General features: G+C 39.3%; 1 protein-coding gene across 1 annotated transcript in view; it reads right to left on the reverse strand.

Annotated features, from left to right (window-relative positions):
* The window catches only part of CERS6 (ceramide synthase 6), a 513016-nt gene that overhangs the window by 158928 nt on the left and 335952 nt on the right, over nt 1-18136 (reverse strand). Inside the window, exons 7-8 of the mRNA XM_085646218.1 lie at nt 10616-10744; nt 9980-10086 (exon numbers count right to left, since the gene is read on the reverse strand). Coding sequence (XP_085502344.1) covers nt 9980-10086; nt 10616-10744 — 236 coding nt within the window. The remainder of the gene's footprint in view (nt 1-9979; nt 10087-10615; nt 10745-18136) is intronic.

Here is an 18136-nt window from a genome sequence, read left to right on the forward strand (position 1 = left end):
TTAGGTGAGCGGAATTTGAAGCTAGTGCTCTTGTTTGGACATAGTGCACTATAACGATCAAGGCTTTTGTTCCAGTTTGTATATTTAAGCCTTGCCTCCACTGTAAGGGCCTGTTTGATGTGGCCCAGCTCGCAAAGGTACACTCTAGATGAATTTTATTCAAGTTTTTGGAGTATTGCAATTACTTTATTGAGAAGGTCAGAGTAGATAAGGTAACAGTCTCTTGTCGGAGTAGCATTCTGTAGAAATGTGAGTTTACTAAGCCATCTACCATAGCAATGGTAATGAAATATGAGATATAAATAAACACTCCACAGCGGGATGATTCACAATATGAAGGGCACACCAAACAAGCCAACAACTGAAGGGGGCTTACTTAGAGCAGCCAATAGTTGAAGACCGCTGACCCAAAGCTCTTTCTGTAGTTTACATGTTGTATTCTCTGTCATGCTAATATGAGATCTGGCAGACAGTTAAAGCCACTGTAGCAAGACCTAAAAAAAAGTGTGCTTTGACATGCTAAAATCAATTGATTAGGAAGTACAAAAGCAGTTTCAGATACAAAACAGTTTGCAAACATACTTTTGTGATGGCCTAGTAAAGTGCCATACAACTCTGCAAATGACCAACAGAATCAAGTTCATCAGTGCTCCTCGTCGCTTGCCTTAAATGCATCCTACTATTACAATTCAATTAGATTAGATTATTATTTATAAAGCGCAACAAATGCCCGAAGGCGTCTTGGCGCTCTCGGCTATAGTATGATATGAATGAGAGCAAAAACAAATCAAAGTTTCAGCATGAGAATAGCCACATTTTTAGCTGTTTTCTAAAACTCATCAGTTTCGGCTGGGACCTAAGATGAAAAGACATGTCATTCCCTAATAAGGCAGTAGCAGGTACAAAGCGTCTGCGACTACGAGAAGCTTTACAAATCTTAGGTACTAGCATAGTCTTAGTAGAAACTGATTGCAGACATCTCCTGGGACTGTTCCATAACAATATGGGCCCTAATTACGATGAGGCTTGGAAAGCCTCCAACCGCAGGTCGGAGGGCTTTCCGAGTCTCATCGCGGGTTTCACTTTTGACCACCGCATTACGAAAGTGAAACCGACTAGTCATTCCGACATGGAAAGCTTGTGAGAAAGTGACATTGGGGGCCCCTAGCAGGGCCCCCTTAACCCTGCGACCTCCGGTTGGTAGCCGAGGGGGCACCAGGTGCCCCCCTGTTAATCCCTTCGCAGTGTGGCAGGCACCTTAAGGTGCCTGCCACGTGATACAGGGATGAACAGATTCTCCCATTTCTCTAAGGGAGCTTGTGCTACGGCCGGTTTATGGCAGCAGCACAAGCTCTCATAGAGAAATAGGAGTATGCGACTGCAACATGTGTGGTCGCATTGTGATGCTGCAGTCGGGACCACCGACCAGAGGTCAGTCGATCCCGATTCCACAACGGTCCGCATGACATCGTAATTAGGCCCTTTGTCCTCTAGATAATCTGGGCCTATTCCATGTAGGGCTTGATGATGCAAAGCAGAGCGCTTTTAAAGCAACTCTGCTCTTAATTAGCAACCAATGAATCTCTTTGAGCTCTATGGTGGCAGATTCATATTTCCCCGGATTTACCAGAAACCGGATTGCAACAAACCGCAGCCTCTGAAGCTTTTTCAACCGTCCTTGTGAATACCCAGATTGACAGTATTACAGTAGTCTCCGTTCAGAATAGTTTATTGAAATTTTGCGTTCATATACAACTAATAAAGACAATACATAAAATATTATTTAGCAAAAATACCTAAATAACAATGTATATCGTAATCAAAGTCATTACAAAAATTACAATAGGTAGTGAGAGAATACATATTCGAAAAATACATAAAGGGAGAGAGGGAGGAGGGGGAGGGAGGGGACAAATATAACAATTCATGCATAAGATACATACAGAATTGTGGGTAATCCCATTCATGGATAATTGAGCACCTCTTCTAGAAAAAAGAATCCACGACCACCAAGCATTAACAGATGATATAGAAACATCTTTCCAACAAAAAGTAATGAATTTTAAAGCAGCTGAGATAAGAAAATTGAAAAGTTTGGATTCTAAATCAAGTAAATTTTGTGAGAGAATAGCAGATTTACAAATTATTAATTGATATGAAACATCAGTTTGAAGTTTAAAAATCTTTTTTATGATATCCCAAACTTCAGACCAAAATTTAAAAACCAAAGGACAATCGAAAAGCATATGTTGTAATGTACCAGGATGTAATTTACAATGCCAACAATCAGAAGAAGGTAGAAGTTTAGCCTGGAATAAACGTGATGGGGTCCATAAACGATTATAGAGGATATAAGAATTAGTTTGGTAGATTGAAACAGGGAGCCACCCAGATATACTACTAAGCCAAATATCTTTCCACGTGTCAGTAGATAAAGAAAGTGAAAGTTCATTGTTCCAAAAAGTGGAAATCATCTCAATATTGCTACCTAGAGTGTCAGATATTTTTTTATATAAAATAGAAACCCCATGAGATGATTTTGAAACTGTTTTAATATAAATTGCTAAATCAGCTGTAATATTAGAAGGAATGGCATTGGGGAAGGAATCTAAAATTGAATTGCAAAAATATTGATACTTAATAAGGTCAGACTTAAATAAACCAAATCTTGTTTGTAACGATTCAAAAGAGATAAACTAATTATTGGAATAAACATCTTTGAGATAAAAAATACCAGCCTTAATCCATGAAAACCAAAAACTAATATTTCTGTTTAATTTAATAACATTACTATACCATAGTGATAACTCAACAGTGTTGTTCATGGGAAAAAGAAAAAATAAGTCAAGATCATTAAATAACATTTTAGTGGACTTAATAATAACAGATTTTTGAAAAAATGGAGCATTGTTATGCATGGACACCAAAGTAGGTAACGGAAATGGGTTTACAATTGATTTCTCAATACAAAGCCATGCAGGAGGATTACTAAAAAAAGAGTGATTAAACCATAATGAACTTTGTTTTAAAATAAAAGCTTTATGATAAAGAAAAAAGTCTGGGATACCAAATCCAGCATTATGTTTAGGAACTTTTAATTTTTTATAATTAATACGAGGAGATTTGTTGTTCCATAAAAACTTTGACAAAAATGTATCAACATCTTTATAAAACTTTAATGGGAATTGAGTAGTAACCATGGCAAGGGTATAAAAGATTTTGGGAGCTATAGTCATTTTAATAGAATCCATCCTACCCCACCATGAAAGATGTAATGATGCCCATTTAGACGTTTTATCTTTAATATAATTTAGGATGAAATCACAATTTAAATTTATTGTCGATTTTATGGATGAGGAAAATAAAATTCCAAGATATTTTAACTTATTCTTTTGCCAAATAATTTCATGCATGGGAAGCATATCAGGAGTGCAATAAACATTTAAGGGAAAACATTCAGTTTTGTTGGTATTTAAAGTGTATCCAGAAACTGTAGAATACTTTGTTATAATATCCATTAATGAGGGGAAAGAAGATATAGGGTCACTAACAAATAAAAGCACATCATCCGCATAAGCGAAGGTTTTAACAGAAACATCTTTAATAATGATTCCTTTAATATGATCACAATTTCTGGTTAGATTAAGAAAAGGTTCAATGCCAATTAAAAATAAGAGAGGAGAAAGAGGACATCCCTGTTTTGTACCTCTAAAAAGCGAAAATTGAGTTGAAACTTGACCATTAATAAATAAACGAGAAGTAGGGGCAAAATATAGAGCTGAAATCATGCGAATAAAGGTATCTCCAAAATTAAATGAGGACAACGTATGGAATAAAAATTGCCAATGGATTTTATCAAATGCCTTTTCGGCATCTAAGGCTAAAATTCCAGATGGCACCGATAAAGTAGGACTTTGTTCAATAATATGTAGCAAAGTTCTCGTATTATTAGCAGAGATCTATTCTTCATAAAACCAGATTGGTCAGGGTGTATAATCGAATCTAATATGGGGCCCAATCTAGTAGCAAGTATTTTAGCATATAATTTACTGTCTGGATTAATTAAGGATATAGGTCGATAATTAGAAACAAGGGTGGGGTCTTTATCTGGTTTTGGAAGTACTATAATTAAAGCTTCTGTAAAAGAACCAGAGGTAGAACCTGTGGATCCAAAAAAAGTAAAAAGTTGGTATAAAAAGGGTAAAAGGTGAGACTGAAATTCTTTGTAGAACTTTGCTGGAATCCCATCAGGACCCGGAGATTTGTTCTTTTTAAGAGATTTTATAGCTGATAGGATTTCATCGTTGGTAATGGGTGCATCAAGTCCAATTTTATCTGATTGTGAAATCTTGGGTAACTCACAGGAATTTAAAAAGGAATCGATTAAGGAGACCTCTTGAAAATCAGGCTTATTATATAATGCAGAGTAGAAATGCAAAAATTCATTAACAATTGCATTGTGAGAGAGAGCAATTTTACCATGTGGACCATGAATTGAATTGATTTGAGTTTTATCTCTTTTTATGCGCAAATAATTAGCTAATAGTTTTCCGGATTTGTTGGCATTAAAACTAAATCTGGCTTTGGCATTAGAGATTTGAATACCTGCTCTCTTACTAAGAATTGAATTAAATTCATAAGGCAATTTTTGTAGTTTAAATTTATATTGAGGATTGTTGGATGTAATAAAAAGAAGTTCAAATTTCGCAATCTGTTTTTGTATGTTTTTAACCCCTTCAGTGCCACGCCCTTTCCCCCTCCTGTGCCGGGCGTTGCACTAGTGGGTGGGGTTCATGACGAGATAGTCTCGTCATGGGCACAGCGCAACCGTGCTCCATGACGAGACTATTTCGTCATGGGCACTGAAGAGGTTAACATTAGCATGAAAAGTTTTATTTTCGTGAGCCATTATAGATATTGTCACACCCCTAATATAAGTTTTGAAGGCATCCCATATATTAACCATAGAAGTAGAACCTTCAGGATTAAGTAGAAAATATTCGTGAATAGCAGCTAAAATTTTGGGCTTGTTATACTCATTTAAAATTGTAGCAGTATTCATTCGCCATCTAGATTGTTTAGTATAAGCTGATTCCAAATTCAAAACCAAATAAATCATAGCATGATCTGAGATGTCAATATTACTAATACTAGGAGCAGTTATTGAACTAATTAGATGCCTGGAGACCAATAGACAATCAATTCTAGAATGGGGTTTATGAGGATTTGAAAAGAATGTAAAACATTTTTCCGTAGGAAAATGTAATCGCCAAATATCAACTAACTTAGTGGCTTGAATAAATGATTTAAAAGCAAAATAGACTTTAGAAGGGTGAAACTTAGTAAGAGATAATCTATCTAATAAAGGGTCAAAAATAACATTAAAATCACCTCCCACAATCAAAGGAGCATTACCGACCTTTAGAACCTCTGTTGTAATATTAGTCCACAAAACTGGGTCATCTGCTGTAGGACCATAAACATTTAATAAAAATAGAAATGAGTCATGAACTTTAATTTTAACAAGTATATATCTGCCATCCTTATCAAAAGTTTTACTCATAACTTGACAGTGTAGTCTTTTTGCAAAAAGAATTGCTACACCATTTTTTTTTACCATTGGCAGGAGAAGAAACAATAGCATCTACCCATTTCTTCTGCATATAATCTAAAATGTTATCATCTATATGAGTCTCTTGTATAAAACAAACATCAGCTTTGCAACTACCTAGATAATCTAGAATTTTAGTACGTTTAACTGGATGGCGCAATCCTTTAACATTTAATGAAATAACTTTAATATTGTGTATATTAGCCATAATAGAAAAAAGGAGAACAGAGTTCAAGAAGAGAAAGATAAAAGAAGATCAAGAGAATGAGAAAAAGGTAGCTCCAGATAAAGAAGAAGGGAAGGAAAAATGAAAAAACATGGAAAAAACAACAAACAGAAGACATAAATGTGAAATGTGAAACGCACACACGCTGTACAAGCATGACCAAAACCGCTGGAGCCCATTATAGAGATTTCAGTACTGTGTCAGAAAAGGCATAACTGGCAAAAATCAAGTAGCAGAGTCATTGGTATCCATAGAGTGCTGAGACTGATGATCCCAAAAATTTCTCAAATCTTCTGGACGTTGAAAAGATTTTGAAAAATTATCCTTCCAAATGCGCATCATCGATGGATCAAAAAGACCATATTTGTAGCCAAGACTTCGTAGTTGAGGACGAAGAGCAGTGAATTCTTTACGAATGGAGACAGTTTCTTTGGCGAAGTCTTGATGAATAAATATTCTATTCCCATTGACCAGCAATGAAGGTATTTCTCTAGCCGCTTTTCTGATTAGAACCAAATGGTGGTGTCGAAGAACTTTAAAAATCATTTGTCGCGGTTTTGTGTGCTGAGGGCTCCTATGTGAGGGAGTCCTATGAGCTTTATCAATTTCAAACTTTTCTGAAAATTTAATTTGTAGAAGGCCAGGTAATAAATTCTCCAAATATAATCTACAATTATCTCCCTCAACATTTTCAGGTAAATTAAATATGCATAGATTATATTGTCTGTTACGATTTTCCAAGTCCAATAATGTTGAGCACAAAGGTAAAATTTTTGCCACAAGTGGAGTAAGTGAGTCAAGTTTGGTCTTATTATCCTGTATTTTGATGGAATTATCCGATATTTTCATTGACAGACTGGCCATATCTTTACGCACATTTTTTACTTCAGATGCAATAGTGTCTGTATTGACACGAAGTGCTTGAATTTCTTCCAATATTAAAGATAGTGAGGGTTCAGAAGACTCTACTAATTTAGATTTAGCAGGAGGAGGAGAAACTTGCTGCTTCCTTTTAGTAACAGAACTTTTATTTTCCATTTTCAAGTGGAAAAAAAAAACAACAAAAAAGTCAGAATTATAATTGTAGGAGCAGAATAATGAATGAAAAAGTGAAAGCTGTGAAAATAACCAGGAAAAGACTGGTGCAGCAGCTGAAATGGGCTGTGGGAGTGGCTAGGCCCAAGCCAGGCCCTTTCCTGAAAGCTCGCTCCGCCCCCTTGACAGAAAGCCTGGCTGTACCTGAATGGTGTGCAGGGAGCAGGAACCAGGCGATGAAAGGACCCACTTCCGCTGTGCAGAAATCTTTAAAATTGCTCCACAATGCTGGTAAGTCTTTTGTGAATGCAGCGACCTCCTTTAGGGCAATATTCGGACTAAAATCGGCGATTTTGGACAAAAAACGGGCTTAAAACCCACGAAGACTTTCACGCGGCGGCCAAGAGAATAACAAAGAGATCACCACTGTTGTCTGAAGATCCATGGAAATGAATGGTAAAATCTTCTTTAATGTTTTCAGAAGATAGAAACAAGAAGAAATAAATTGATTCATCCGACCTTTAAACGTTAATTTGAAATAATAAAATCACACCAAGGTTTTTGACTTTGGTGACTTTTAAGGTTAGAGGACCCATCATAGAGGGCTACAAAGAAGAGTTCCAGATTGACAAGTCAGATCCAAAGAGAAGCCCCTCCGTCTTTTGGAGTTCAATTTCAAACACTGGCTTTCCATTCAATTGATGATAGCCACCATACAGTTATTAACTCTACTGGTTATCTCATCTACTTTGAATGGATAGAGACCGCAATTTGTGTGTCATCCACATAAGATATTGTAATGAAGCCAAAAGATCTAATCAGTGAAGCCAAAGGAGCCACATAGATATTGAACAATGGGTGGCTGAATGAGGACCCTTGCGGAACCCCACACAGCAATGAAAAGGAGCTTGTAGCGAAATCTCCAAAAGTGACTAACTGTATTCTGTTACTCAGAGAAAGATGTCAGAAACTTATAGGTGGGTCCTTCAATCTTAATCTCCCTTAATTTTTGGATCAGGACCCAATGGCTCACAGTGTCAAAAGCCGCAGATAGGTCCAAAAGGACCACCGCAGTCTTTCTCCCGCTAGCCAGGATTCAACTAATCTCCTACATTGCCACACACAGAGCACATTCTGTGCTAATTGATTTCCTCAAGACGAATTGGGTTCCATCGGGAATCCCATTCTGCTTGTGGAATTTAGAATGAACCACATTCATGTGCCTTTCCAAACTTTTTGCTGGAACTGGAAGTCTTGAGATAGGGCATTGCATCTTCTCTTCCGCTGGATCTAATGTTGATTTTTTCATTAAAGGGAGAATCAACGCACTCTTCCATTTGGCAGGAAAGGCGCTCACCTCTTTGACCTCATTTAATAGAACTGCAAGAGGAGGAGCTAAGATAGTAGATAACTCATGAAAGATGTCCACAGGACAGGGGTCAGTATGGGCCCCAGACTTAGTCCATAAAATCAGCTGGACCACTTCCTCTTATGAAGAGAAGAAAAAACACTCTGAGAAGAAATATTCTCATTTGTGACAGTGACTTCAGATGCTGGAAAGGCAATGCTTTCCTCCATTAAAAGCCTTATATACCTCTTCTACTTTATTTTTATTTTTAATTGTTAGATTGTGGTCATTGAAGAACACTTCTTTAATTTATGACAAACTGACCATTGCAAAAACAAAGGCCACAGGACTACACATGACATATTAAAACAAGAAAGTAACACAGGACTAGGAAACGTAAATATATATGTTCACTTTACAAACTAAAACGTACACACCCTCTTACAAATACACACACTTCATTCTTATTCTTGCTGCATGCAGTACCAGCACGCAATATTTCCACATGATCCAGACTCATCTGTGTCCCACAATCTAATTTTCATTGCAGCCGAGCACACACCTTGTAGTAAAGGTGCAGCACTTTACCAGGCTCATACTCACGCTTCAGGTTCATGCAGCGCTCCACTCTATATCCCCCTTCCCCACGGGCACTGCTCCTTTCTCTGTTTCTCTCTTTTCTATTCCTGCATTTTGCTGGCATTATGACTCATCTGGTCAGTGTGCTTTCTTGTTATCCTATAAGGATTTCTCTGGGTATAGGAGGGCCTAGAGATTTATACCCCTAGGAGTTTGGCAAAAGGAGGTTAAAGAACACAGGCCTGTTAGCCGGAAAGAGGGTTGTCATTAGTGTATTACTGTCTTGCTAGTCCAAGAATGCAAAATGGTCGCCATTTCCTGTTTCTTACTTTAATTCCTAAATCACCATTGCACAATAATGGCTTTCAACAACTTGCAGAAGTCTTGTTCCCTTGATTCTGTCAACCTGGACCTTGGGGTGCCTCAACTGCAACCCGTCCCTTCTTTAGTATTACCAGGTTTTAAGAAACGAGCACGTCTAAAGAAACGTTGACATTTGCTCTTTCAGAAGAACAGAAGGGAAATCGATCCGTAAAAATTATGTTGCTTTTTACTGCTAAATGCTGACAAATAGAATTTTAAATATTTGGTTAACCCTCCTATAAATGCAACTAGAGTTTTACTTCACACCATCTAGACCATTAAGAACACTTACCAAGGAGTTTCACCTCATAAAAAGCTCCTTGGGAAGATGTTGAGTGTGTGCCATGGGAGAATAGAGTCTGTCTTTCACCCAGTCACAGGGGCGAGGCAGCTCCTGCTTCTGCAGTGCTCCCTGTTTGCACAAAGCACACTGCAGGGATGCTTACTCCCTATGCAGGCCTCTAACATTCGATATAGCCAGAAAAGAAGGGGAGCATTCTGATTGGCTGGCCAGCTCCCAGCATTCCACTTGCTAATGCCTATTATTTTCCCTCATGTCCCTAATGCGCTTCCGTCTGTGCCTCAGACCCATACACATTATTGACTGTTTCCGCAGTTGGTAATGCTATATTGGAAAACATAACCTTTTATGCTGAGAGGATGAGGGTAATACATTTATAATTACAATTTGAAGAATACTCTTAACTTCCATAATTCCAGTATTGCTTTGTACAGAAAAAACAGTGTCCACGTTTTGATGTACAATCGTTTTCTTTCATTAACGATTGTCCTACGTTAAGGTAGAACAACAACTTACCATAAAGGGAATATAGCAAGCCGTGTGATGATGAAAACAAACGCAAACGTGATAAACAGAAGGTCACATATTTTTTGGCATTTGGAATAGTTGGCCATTTTAGCAGCCTGCGGAAGAAAAATATGCAGACTGTAAAGGCAGAAGGGAGAAGAAATGCCATGCATAGCTCATCAGTTTAATAACACACTCTGGATATTGCAATATATTAAATACAGGTACGCCATGTAGTCTTGTAGTCGTAGACTGCAAAGCATGCAAAAGGCATAAACAACTTCCTTTTCTGTAAAATGGCGGAGACTGATTCATTTGCATTATCTCTAGCACAAATAAAACAGTAGAAAAGTGTTTAACAATACACACGACTAAAATGAAGTAACTGAATTGCTACAATTAACGAGCCCTTGGCCAAAGCACTGAAATGTAAAGAAACACCAATGAAAGCTGCAGGAGGAAGAACAAAAGCCATGTGTGCGTAAGAACCACGGACCCCCGTCCCCAAAAAAGCAGAAAGTTCCCGCTGTAAATCATGAAGCATTCGCTGCCACGCTTACTATTTCACAGAACGAGACGCAGTACCAAATAAACAATAACAGGCTGCTTCATTAGATGTCAGAAATGCACAGGAAAGGATCTTACCTCTAGAAGCACATCTGCTACATCGTGAAGGCACATAACCAAGGTACCTACACGCACCATGTTGTTTACATAGGAAAATGTTATCAGTGAAATTGTTGCAAGGTGATGTACGGACATAACTCCAAAGTCCTAAGGAAAAATATGGAGAAAAAAATGTGTATAAATAACTTCAATTGCGTTTGTAGGTCTGGCTAGAGGCATCTTTATCAGACACTACACCACAACATCCAACGTGCAAAAAATATACCGACATATATTTGGACAGACCCCATTTAGTCATTGGAGTTTTTCGGTCGATTCCCCTATTCACATTAACCTACACGGCATTTCAAAGTTATGCAACAAAATCACATAGCCACAAGGATTTAGATACCGAAATACAACAGTGTTTAATAGTTTTAATTATAAAAAAGTTATCTATCTGGTGTTATACTAAAGTCACTTACACTCTGATATTTCAGTCACTGCTACGTAAAAAGCAAGTTCGGTGATTTCTGGTGTTACATTTACAATCCCAAACTCTCGAAACTACTGACAATCAGGCACTTTATTAGAGGCTGGTGCTTCTTGGCTGGTGTTTATTTGACAAGTGAAGGCATGTATTTATTGCGGTAGAACAGTGAAGGTTGCCATGTGGTACTCAGTGATTCACAACATTTACTGTAGGAAATCAATCAGGAAGGACCGGGGGCTTAGGGGACATCAGGACCAGGGCGCCCCAGCGGCATCTGAACAAGTTAGAAAGCCCCCCAAGCGGTCTGCCTGACTCCAAAATGGCGGCAGTGGGGAAAAATACAGACATCAATACCACCGCGAGTGCCAGAATCGGCATGCGAGGTAAATAATGTGCAGGAGGGAAGGAGCAATCCCAAGACTGGGGCCCAGAAGGGACAGTAAGGGCAGACCAATCCTCCCTAATGGGTGAATCTGACAAAAGCTACATATCAATGAACTGTCCTCCTTTTGACTCTTAGTCTGCCTGACTCAAACATGGCGCCTGCAGCTTTCAATGTCTATACGCGGTATTGGCCCGCTGGGGCCTCACTGCTTGAACCGGGCAGGAGACCTGATTTTGTAAAGACCTCCACCCTTGAATGCAACACCACCTGAACACCTGGCAAGAATTTCCTGCTCTGTAAATATGTAATATATCATTGTCTAAGCCTAATCACTGTTAAAATGTAACCCTGTGTGAATTTGCAACTTGTTTATATATATATATAACTCTAACCACTAGTATATGTAGCTGACCTTTGTACTTCTATCATTCCTATGTGATCTTAGAGTTTATCTGCTTGTATCTCTTCCTTAAGTGACTTTATAACTTGTACATGTGAAATTTTTTCCCATTTGTATCTCTTATGTAACTCATGTAATCCAAAGTCCTTATGTAACACAACTGGTTCTTTTGTAAAGCGCTCCGACACCTTCGGGTAATGTTCGCGCTATATAAAATCACAATAAATAAAATAAAAAATAAATAAATAAATAAATAAAGGAAAAACAATCAACAACATCATAATTCCCCAGATACCTACTTTAAAAAAATGTTATCTCAATCAAGTGGAATTACTTTATACTGATTTCCTAGGGAGGACTTTTTTCCAAAAGGGGCTAGATTGCTTGCTCGCCCAATAGGAAATGTTGCTTCCTGACCACGAATTGTGATCAAACCTGAGCCAGCAAAGAAACCTAGCACATCAAAAATATTTTGCATTGAAATATAACTGGGACGAGAAGCACTTAAACGTCCTTTGGTGTGAGCTATTTTGAGTAGGATTATGGGAGGTTTGACCTCTAAGTGAATTATGGACGAGTGGATTTTGCTGGACCAAGACAAGACTTCTATACATTGCTGGCTCAGTTCTTCTACTTTGCAGAAATGTATGGAGTTTCTAGACTTTCCTGAATGCAGCACTGCTCAATAGGAGATGCTGTAGAAGAAGGTATCGCCTCAATCACTGATCAATATTTCTTTAAAGAAACCATAGTTGACACATTGACATCCCTCACGTTTGGCATGCTGTATTAAAAAGAAAGAATTCCCAGTGAGATGTTTGGTGCTGCAGGTCTTTCTGTATAGAAAAAGCCTAGAACTACAAGTCTACATGTGGAAATCAGTCATATTGTCAATTTTCACTTGAAGTCCCCCATTGTGCATGGGTTTCTGGGATAAAGTGTAACCACTTGGTAATCAAGCAACGCAGAATTATCGAAAATTAGTTGGCAATACCCAACTTGGAAAACTTGGAATCAGGTTTAAAATTATTTGCAGTATTACTGATATTTGGACAAAATATTGAATTGTAAATATCAGGATTCAGAAACATTGGGACAAAAAATATTGCTATACAAAAATAACATGATGCAGAAATATCGTTGCCAATAACATCCTTTTTTTCAGGTAAGTTATATCATTGTTAAGAATATCGTTGCTGTTAATATAGTTTTTAATAACACAGTTGTAAAAAATATAATTGTAACATTATTTTAATGTGATTTAGCTCATATATTAATTTTAATACTATTGTTTGTATTATTGTTATTCATTTTAATAGAGTTTGTAATTTTAAGTGAAATAGAATTTTTAATGTAATTGGTAATGGTTATTTGTAGTGCTGTAGTGATTTGTTTGGTTTGTGGTGGGATAGGGTGGGTAGTTATTTAAGCAATAATGAATTATTAATAATTTTTAGGTAAGTATGTGATTGATATTAATTATGTACATTATGTAATACTGATTTATTTTACTTACACTTTAGGTGTGGCTTGCTATGTTTGTATAGGTTGGGAAGTAAATTATGCAATCATTTATTACCTATTCATTTTACATTTAATATGAATTATTTGATTGATTAATAATCATGCAAATTATTGTAATATATATTTTAGGTGTGGGCTGATGGGTTTGTAGGGGTGTAGGTGGGAAGTTAATTAAGTAATAATTAATTAACAATTAATTAATCTATTATTACTTATTGAATTGAATATTATGTACATTATTTAATACAAATATATTTTAGTTATATTTTTGTTGTGGGTTGCTAGGTTTGTAGGAGTATAGGGTGTGAAGTTAATTAATAAATAAACACTTAATTACTAATTAAATATTTAAAAAAATAATTGATTAATAATTATTTAAATTGTTTAATAATTATATATGTTAGTTATGCTGGGTGTGTAGAGTTATAGAATGGAAATTGATTAAGTATTAATTACAAAAATATTTATTAATTGTTAATTATGTAATTGATTATCAATTATGTAAATTGTGTTATACTTATTTTTGTTGTTGTTATATTTCAGGGAAAACATTTTTTGACTTGCCTATAACTTTGGCCTTGCTTGACCAATCTTCATGAAATGTTCCCCAAAAAGTGTCAAAGTAGGTTCTGTGTGTCATGGATTTGGAGGTGATCGATTGGCTGGCGTATTGAAAGTGAACTTATTGAAAGTAATTATAAGAACTGTGACATTTATACGTAAAGATGTATTCCAGCGGGATTGCTGTTTATTAAAACATGATTATTTTGATTGCCTATTAAGACCATAATGCATCATTTGCAACTCCGATTGGCTGGTGAAATCAGCCCAGGGAGAGGGGGTAGTCCCCTCCCACTTTAAAGAAAGTATTTGGCACCGGAGAGGTGGTGCTCCACTGGCCCAGGGGGTCCGTGCGTCCCTTGCATAATTTTTAAGTTAGCCCCAGGGAGGTCGTGGACCACGGTGCATATGAAAGCCCCAGGAGTCCTTTGGTAAAACTAAAGCCCCGGGGAGGTGGCGGTCTCCGGGGCTCTTGGAGCTAAATGGAGGGGGTTCCAGCACCCCCTCTTAATATCAATTAAACCCCGGGGAGGTGGTGGTTCCCGGGGCTTTCAAGTGGAAAAACAGAGGGCAGAAAAACTAGCAGGAAAGACAAAACAAGGGCAGACAAATGAGCAGGTAAGGCAAAACAGAGGGCAGAAAAATTAGCAGAATAGGCAAAATAGAGCAGAAGGGGGCAAAACAGGGAGCACTCAGACACTCACACACCCACACAGAGACCCACTCAGAGACTAATGCACCCACTCACAGACCCAGTGAGACTCATACACTCACTCACAGACCCAATGAAAATGCATGCACTCACTCACAGACCCACTCATAAACTTGCACCCACTCACAGACCCGCTGAGACACTCATGCAACCTCTCACAGACTGACAGACACTCACACACCCTCTCACAGACCCACTCAGAGACTCATGCACCCATTCATAGACCCACTCTGAGACTCACTGTTGGAAAGTCATCCTGTGCCCTGGGCACCCCCCAGCACTTTGCCGACTGGTACTGGTGGTAACTGACTCTGACTGACCCTGGGCTCTGCCTAACCGGGCCCAGGGCTGGTGCTATTCTAAAAAAGACACATTTAGAATACAGTGAAAACACCTACATACACTAGGGTACAATATGGGTTGGGGTGCTCCTGTGATTGGCATGACCTACCCTATAAGGTCCTAGTACATAATAGGGAAGGGGTAATGAAACTACCTCTCAGTCCCTAGTATATAATAGGACATGGCAGTTTGGAGGCCAGCAGCCCTTTCTGCACTTGCATGTGTGCACTGCTGAAGCCTGAGGTCAGTTTAAAAGTAGCCCTGTGTTGCCGGACTGCTTTTAAAAAGTAAATTGGACCTAAACTCGACTTTGGTGTTTGGGGCACTTAAAAATGGATAACCTACTATGTTTGGGCATTTTAGGTTAGGAACACCCAGGGTCTCCCCTAGGTATCCCAGGGGTAGGGGGTCAGGTATTTATAAGGAGGACCCTTATAAAGTGAGTTTTATATGCCCCGGGTTAAGTGAAATTGCACATTTCACTCCCCACATTGTGATAAAGTGCTGGCCAAAACCGACTTTGTTGCTAGGAGCACATAAGAGGGAGGATCTGCAATATGTTTACATATTCAGAACCCCTAAAGTCTCCCCTTGGTGTTCTAGGAGTAGAGGTCCTGTAGATATAGTACTTACATGTTTTTATAAGCCCTGGTGCTGGAAAAATGGCCCAAGTCATTTTTCCCATTGCAAATCCCATGCCACATAGATTAACATGGCAAGAAGGTATTTACTACTAACTCTTGATAGGAGAAGGCTAAAAATACCATTCAAAGACTTCCCAGAATCGTATTAATAAACTCAACAATATAATATTGTTGAATTTCTCCTAAAATGTACAGACAAGAAGTTATAAGACTTTCTTGTTTGTAATCCAAATTCAGACTTCCAGAGGTCTGTCCTGACTGGTCAGAGTTAAGTGGATTAGCTAAGCTCCTTTGAAGAGGAGATAAAGAGCTGCTGGAGTTAACCAGCTCTGCTGGGAGGGCAGTGCTCTATTACACAGGAATGCCAGAGCAGGTGGAGGAGTCGTAAACAATGGACTTCAAGGGAAGGAGAAGATACCAGTGTCATTTACAACTCTACTCTTTTGATCCCAGCCAGATGCTAGGCTTAAGGAAGGAATGAGCAGATACAAGGGGGAGAGACTATGGCGGTTAGCTATTCTAGTGGGTGTGTTTAGCCAGCTTTCTTTCTCTGCTAAAAATTCTGCCATTATGAATTTGGAAGAATTGGTGCACTCTGGGACAAAATAGTGCCACACCAGCAGGAAGTGGTCATACCTTGGGGCAGTACCCTACACCTCACTGGACAGGAGTGACCTCCTGTTGACCCATAGAACTTGGAATACGTATCTTAGAGGGGCAGAGCCTCTCAGACCTGCTGCTTGAAACTTAAGAAAGCAAGAAGGCCATGCTGAAAGGTTTGATGTGCATTTCCTAAGGCCTGCACTCTGAAGATTGCACCTTCTGTACCATCTGGAACTACAGCCCTGTGGACGACCTCACTGTAAAAGGACTAAAGAGTGGTACTCCCTACAAGCTACAGGTTAAGAGAGCCCACCTGAAACATCACCACCAAGAATCCTCAACCTGGAGCACAACCAGAGGATTTGTAAGAGCTTTGTCCAAGTGGATTGTGGGAACTGAAGTCCTCAACTTTCAAGGACCATCTTGGAGCTTCCAGTTCCTTGGAGAGAGATTGAGACACTTTAGGACCCTTTAGAGAACTTCAGGAAGAAGTTCCAGAAGTTTGGAGAACTTTGGAGCAACTTTGGAAAAAAGCTCCATAAGGGGACCGGCTCAACCTGGCCAGCCAAGACGCCTGCCTTCAACCGCGAGTTGGCCTGCCATCCAGGTTCGTCCCCCTGAAAAGCTCCGTAGGTCCTACTTCCAGAGTTTGACCAGGAGTAGGCAAAATCCGAGGCCGGAGAACCCTCACCGAATCCGGCCTGGTGAAGATAAAGCTCCCTAAAGGTTTCTAACGAAGATATGGTGACTGGGAGCAACATCGAAACCCAAGCCACCTGCCTTCAACTGCGAGTCGGCCTGGATCCTTGGTTTGTCCCGCTGGAACGCTCCGGAGGTTGCACTTCCATAAATTTGACCGGGAGCTCGATTGCAAGGCAATCCTGCGAACCCTCACCCAATCTGGAAGGGCTGAGAGCTTCGAGAGACCCTGGGAAGAAAAGCTTCAGAAGGTAAAAACTTTGACCGAGACCTACCACGAAGGGTAGCCAAGCAGGGATCCATTGCGGTCGGTCTGAAACTTTGACTTTGACCAAGTCTATCACAACCAGATGTTCCGATCAGGCACTATAATCTTCTATGTGGTACATATTGTGCATTGTGTCTTAATTATTTACTGAATTGGTGTTTTTAAATGCTTTACATACCTGTCTTCGAAGTTAAGCCTGCCTGCTCGCAGCCAATCAACCAAGGGTTGAGCATAGGAAAAATTTTCTAAGACCTATTCTGAGACCTATACTGCGTTAGTGGCCTATTGCCAGTGGCAGATATGCATTTGCCCCTACCAATAATCCACTTTCCAATACTCACACACCCACTTACAGACCCACTGAGAGATTCACACACACACTCACAGACCCAGAGACTCATGCACTCACTCACAAACCCACTCAGAGACTCATATACACACTTACAGACCCACTCAGGCACTCATGCACTCACTCACAGATTGACTCACACACTTATGGAGGCAATCACAAACCCACACAGACACTCTGACACCCACTCAAAGACCCACTCAGACACTCATGCTCCCATTCAGACACCCACTCAGACACCCACATACCTACTCAGACAGCCACTCAGACACACACACACCTACTCACAAACCTAGAGACATTACATACCCACTCACAGACTGACACACACACACACACACACACACACACGGAGGCGCTTGTAAGCCCACTCAGACACCCACTCACACACCAACTCATATACATACTTAGACACTCATGCACCCACTCACAGACCCAGTGAGAAATGTATGCAGTCTCTCCCAGGCCCACTGAGACACTCACACAAGCACTCATGCACCTACTGAGACACGCACACACTCTGTCACACACCCTCTGAGACACTCATGCACTCACAGATTCAGTCTCAATGGTTACAGGT

Source organism: Triturus cristatus, chromosome 3_1 (genome assembly GCF_964204655.1).
Source record: "Triturus cristatus chromosome 3_1, aTriCri1.1, whole genome shotgun sequence".
Lineage (NCBI taxonomy): Eukaryota > Metazoa > Chordata > Amphibia > Caudata > Salamandridae > Triturus > Triturus cristatus.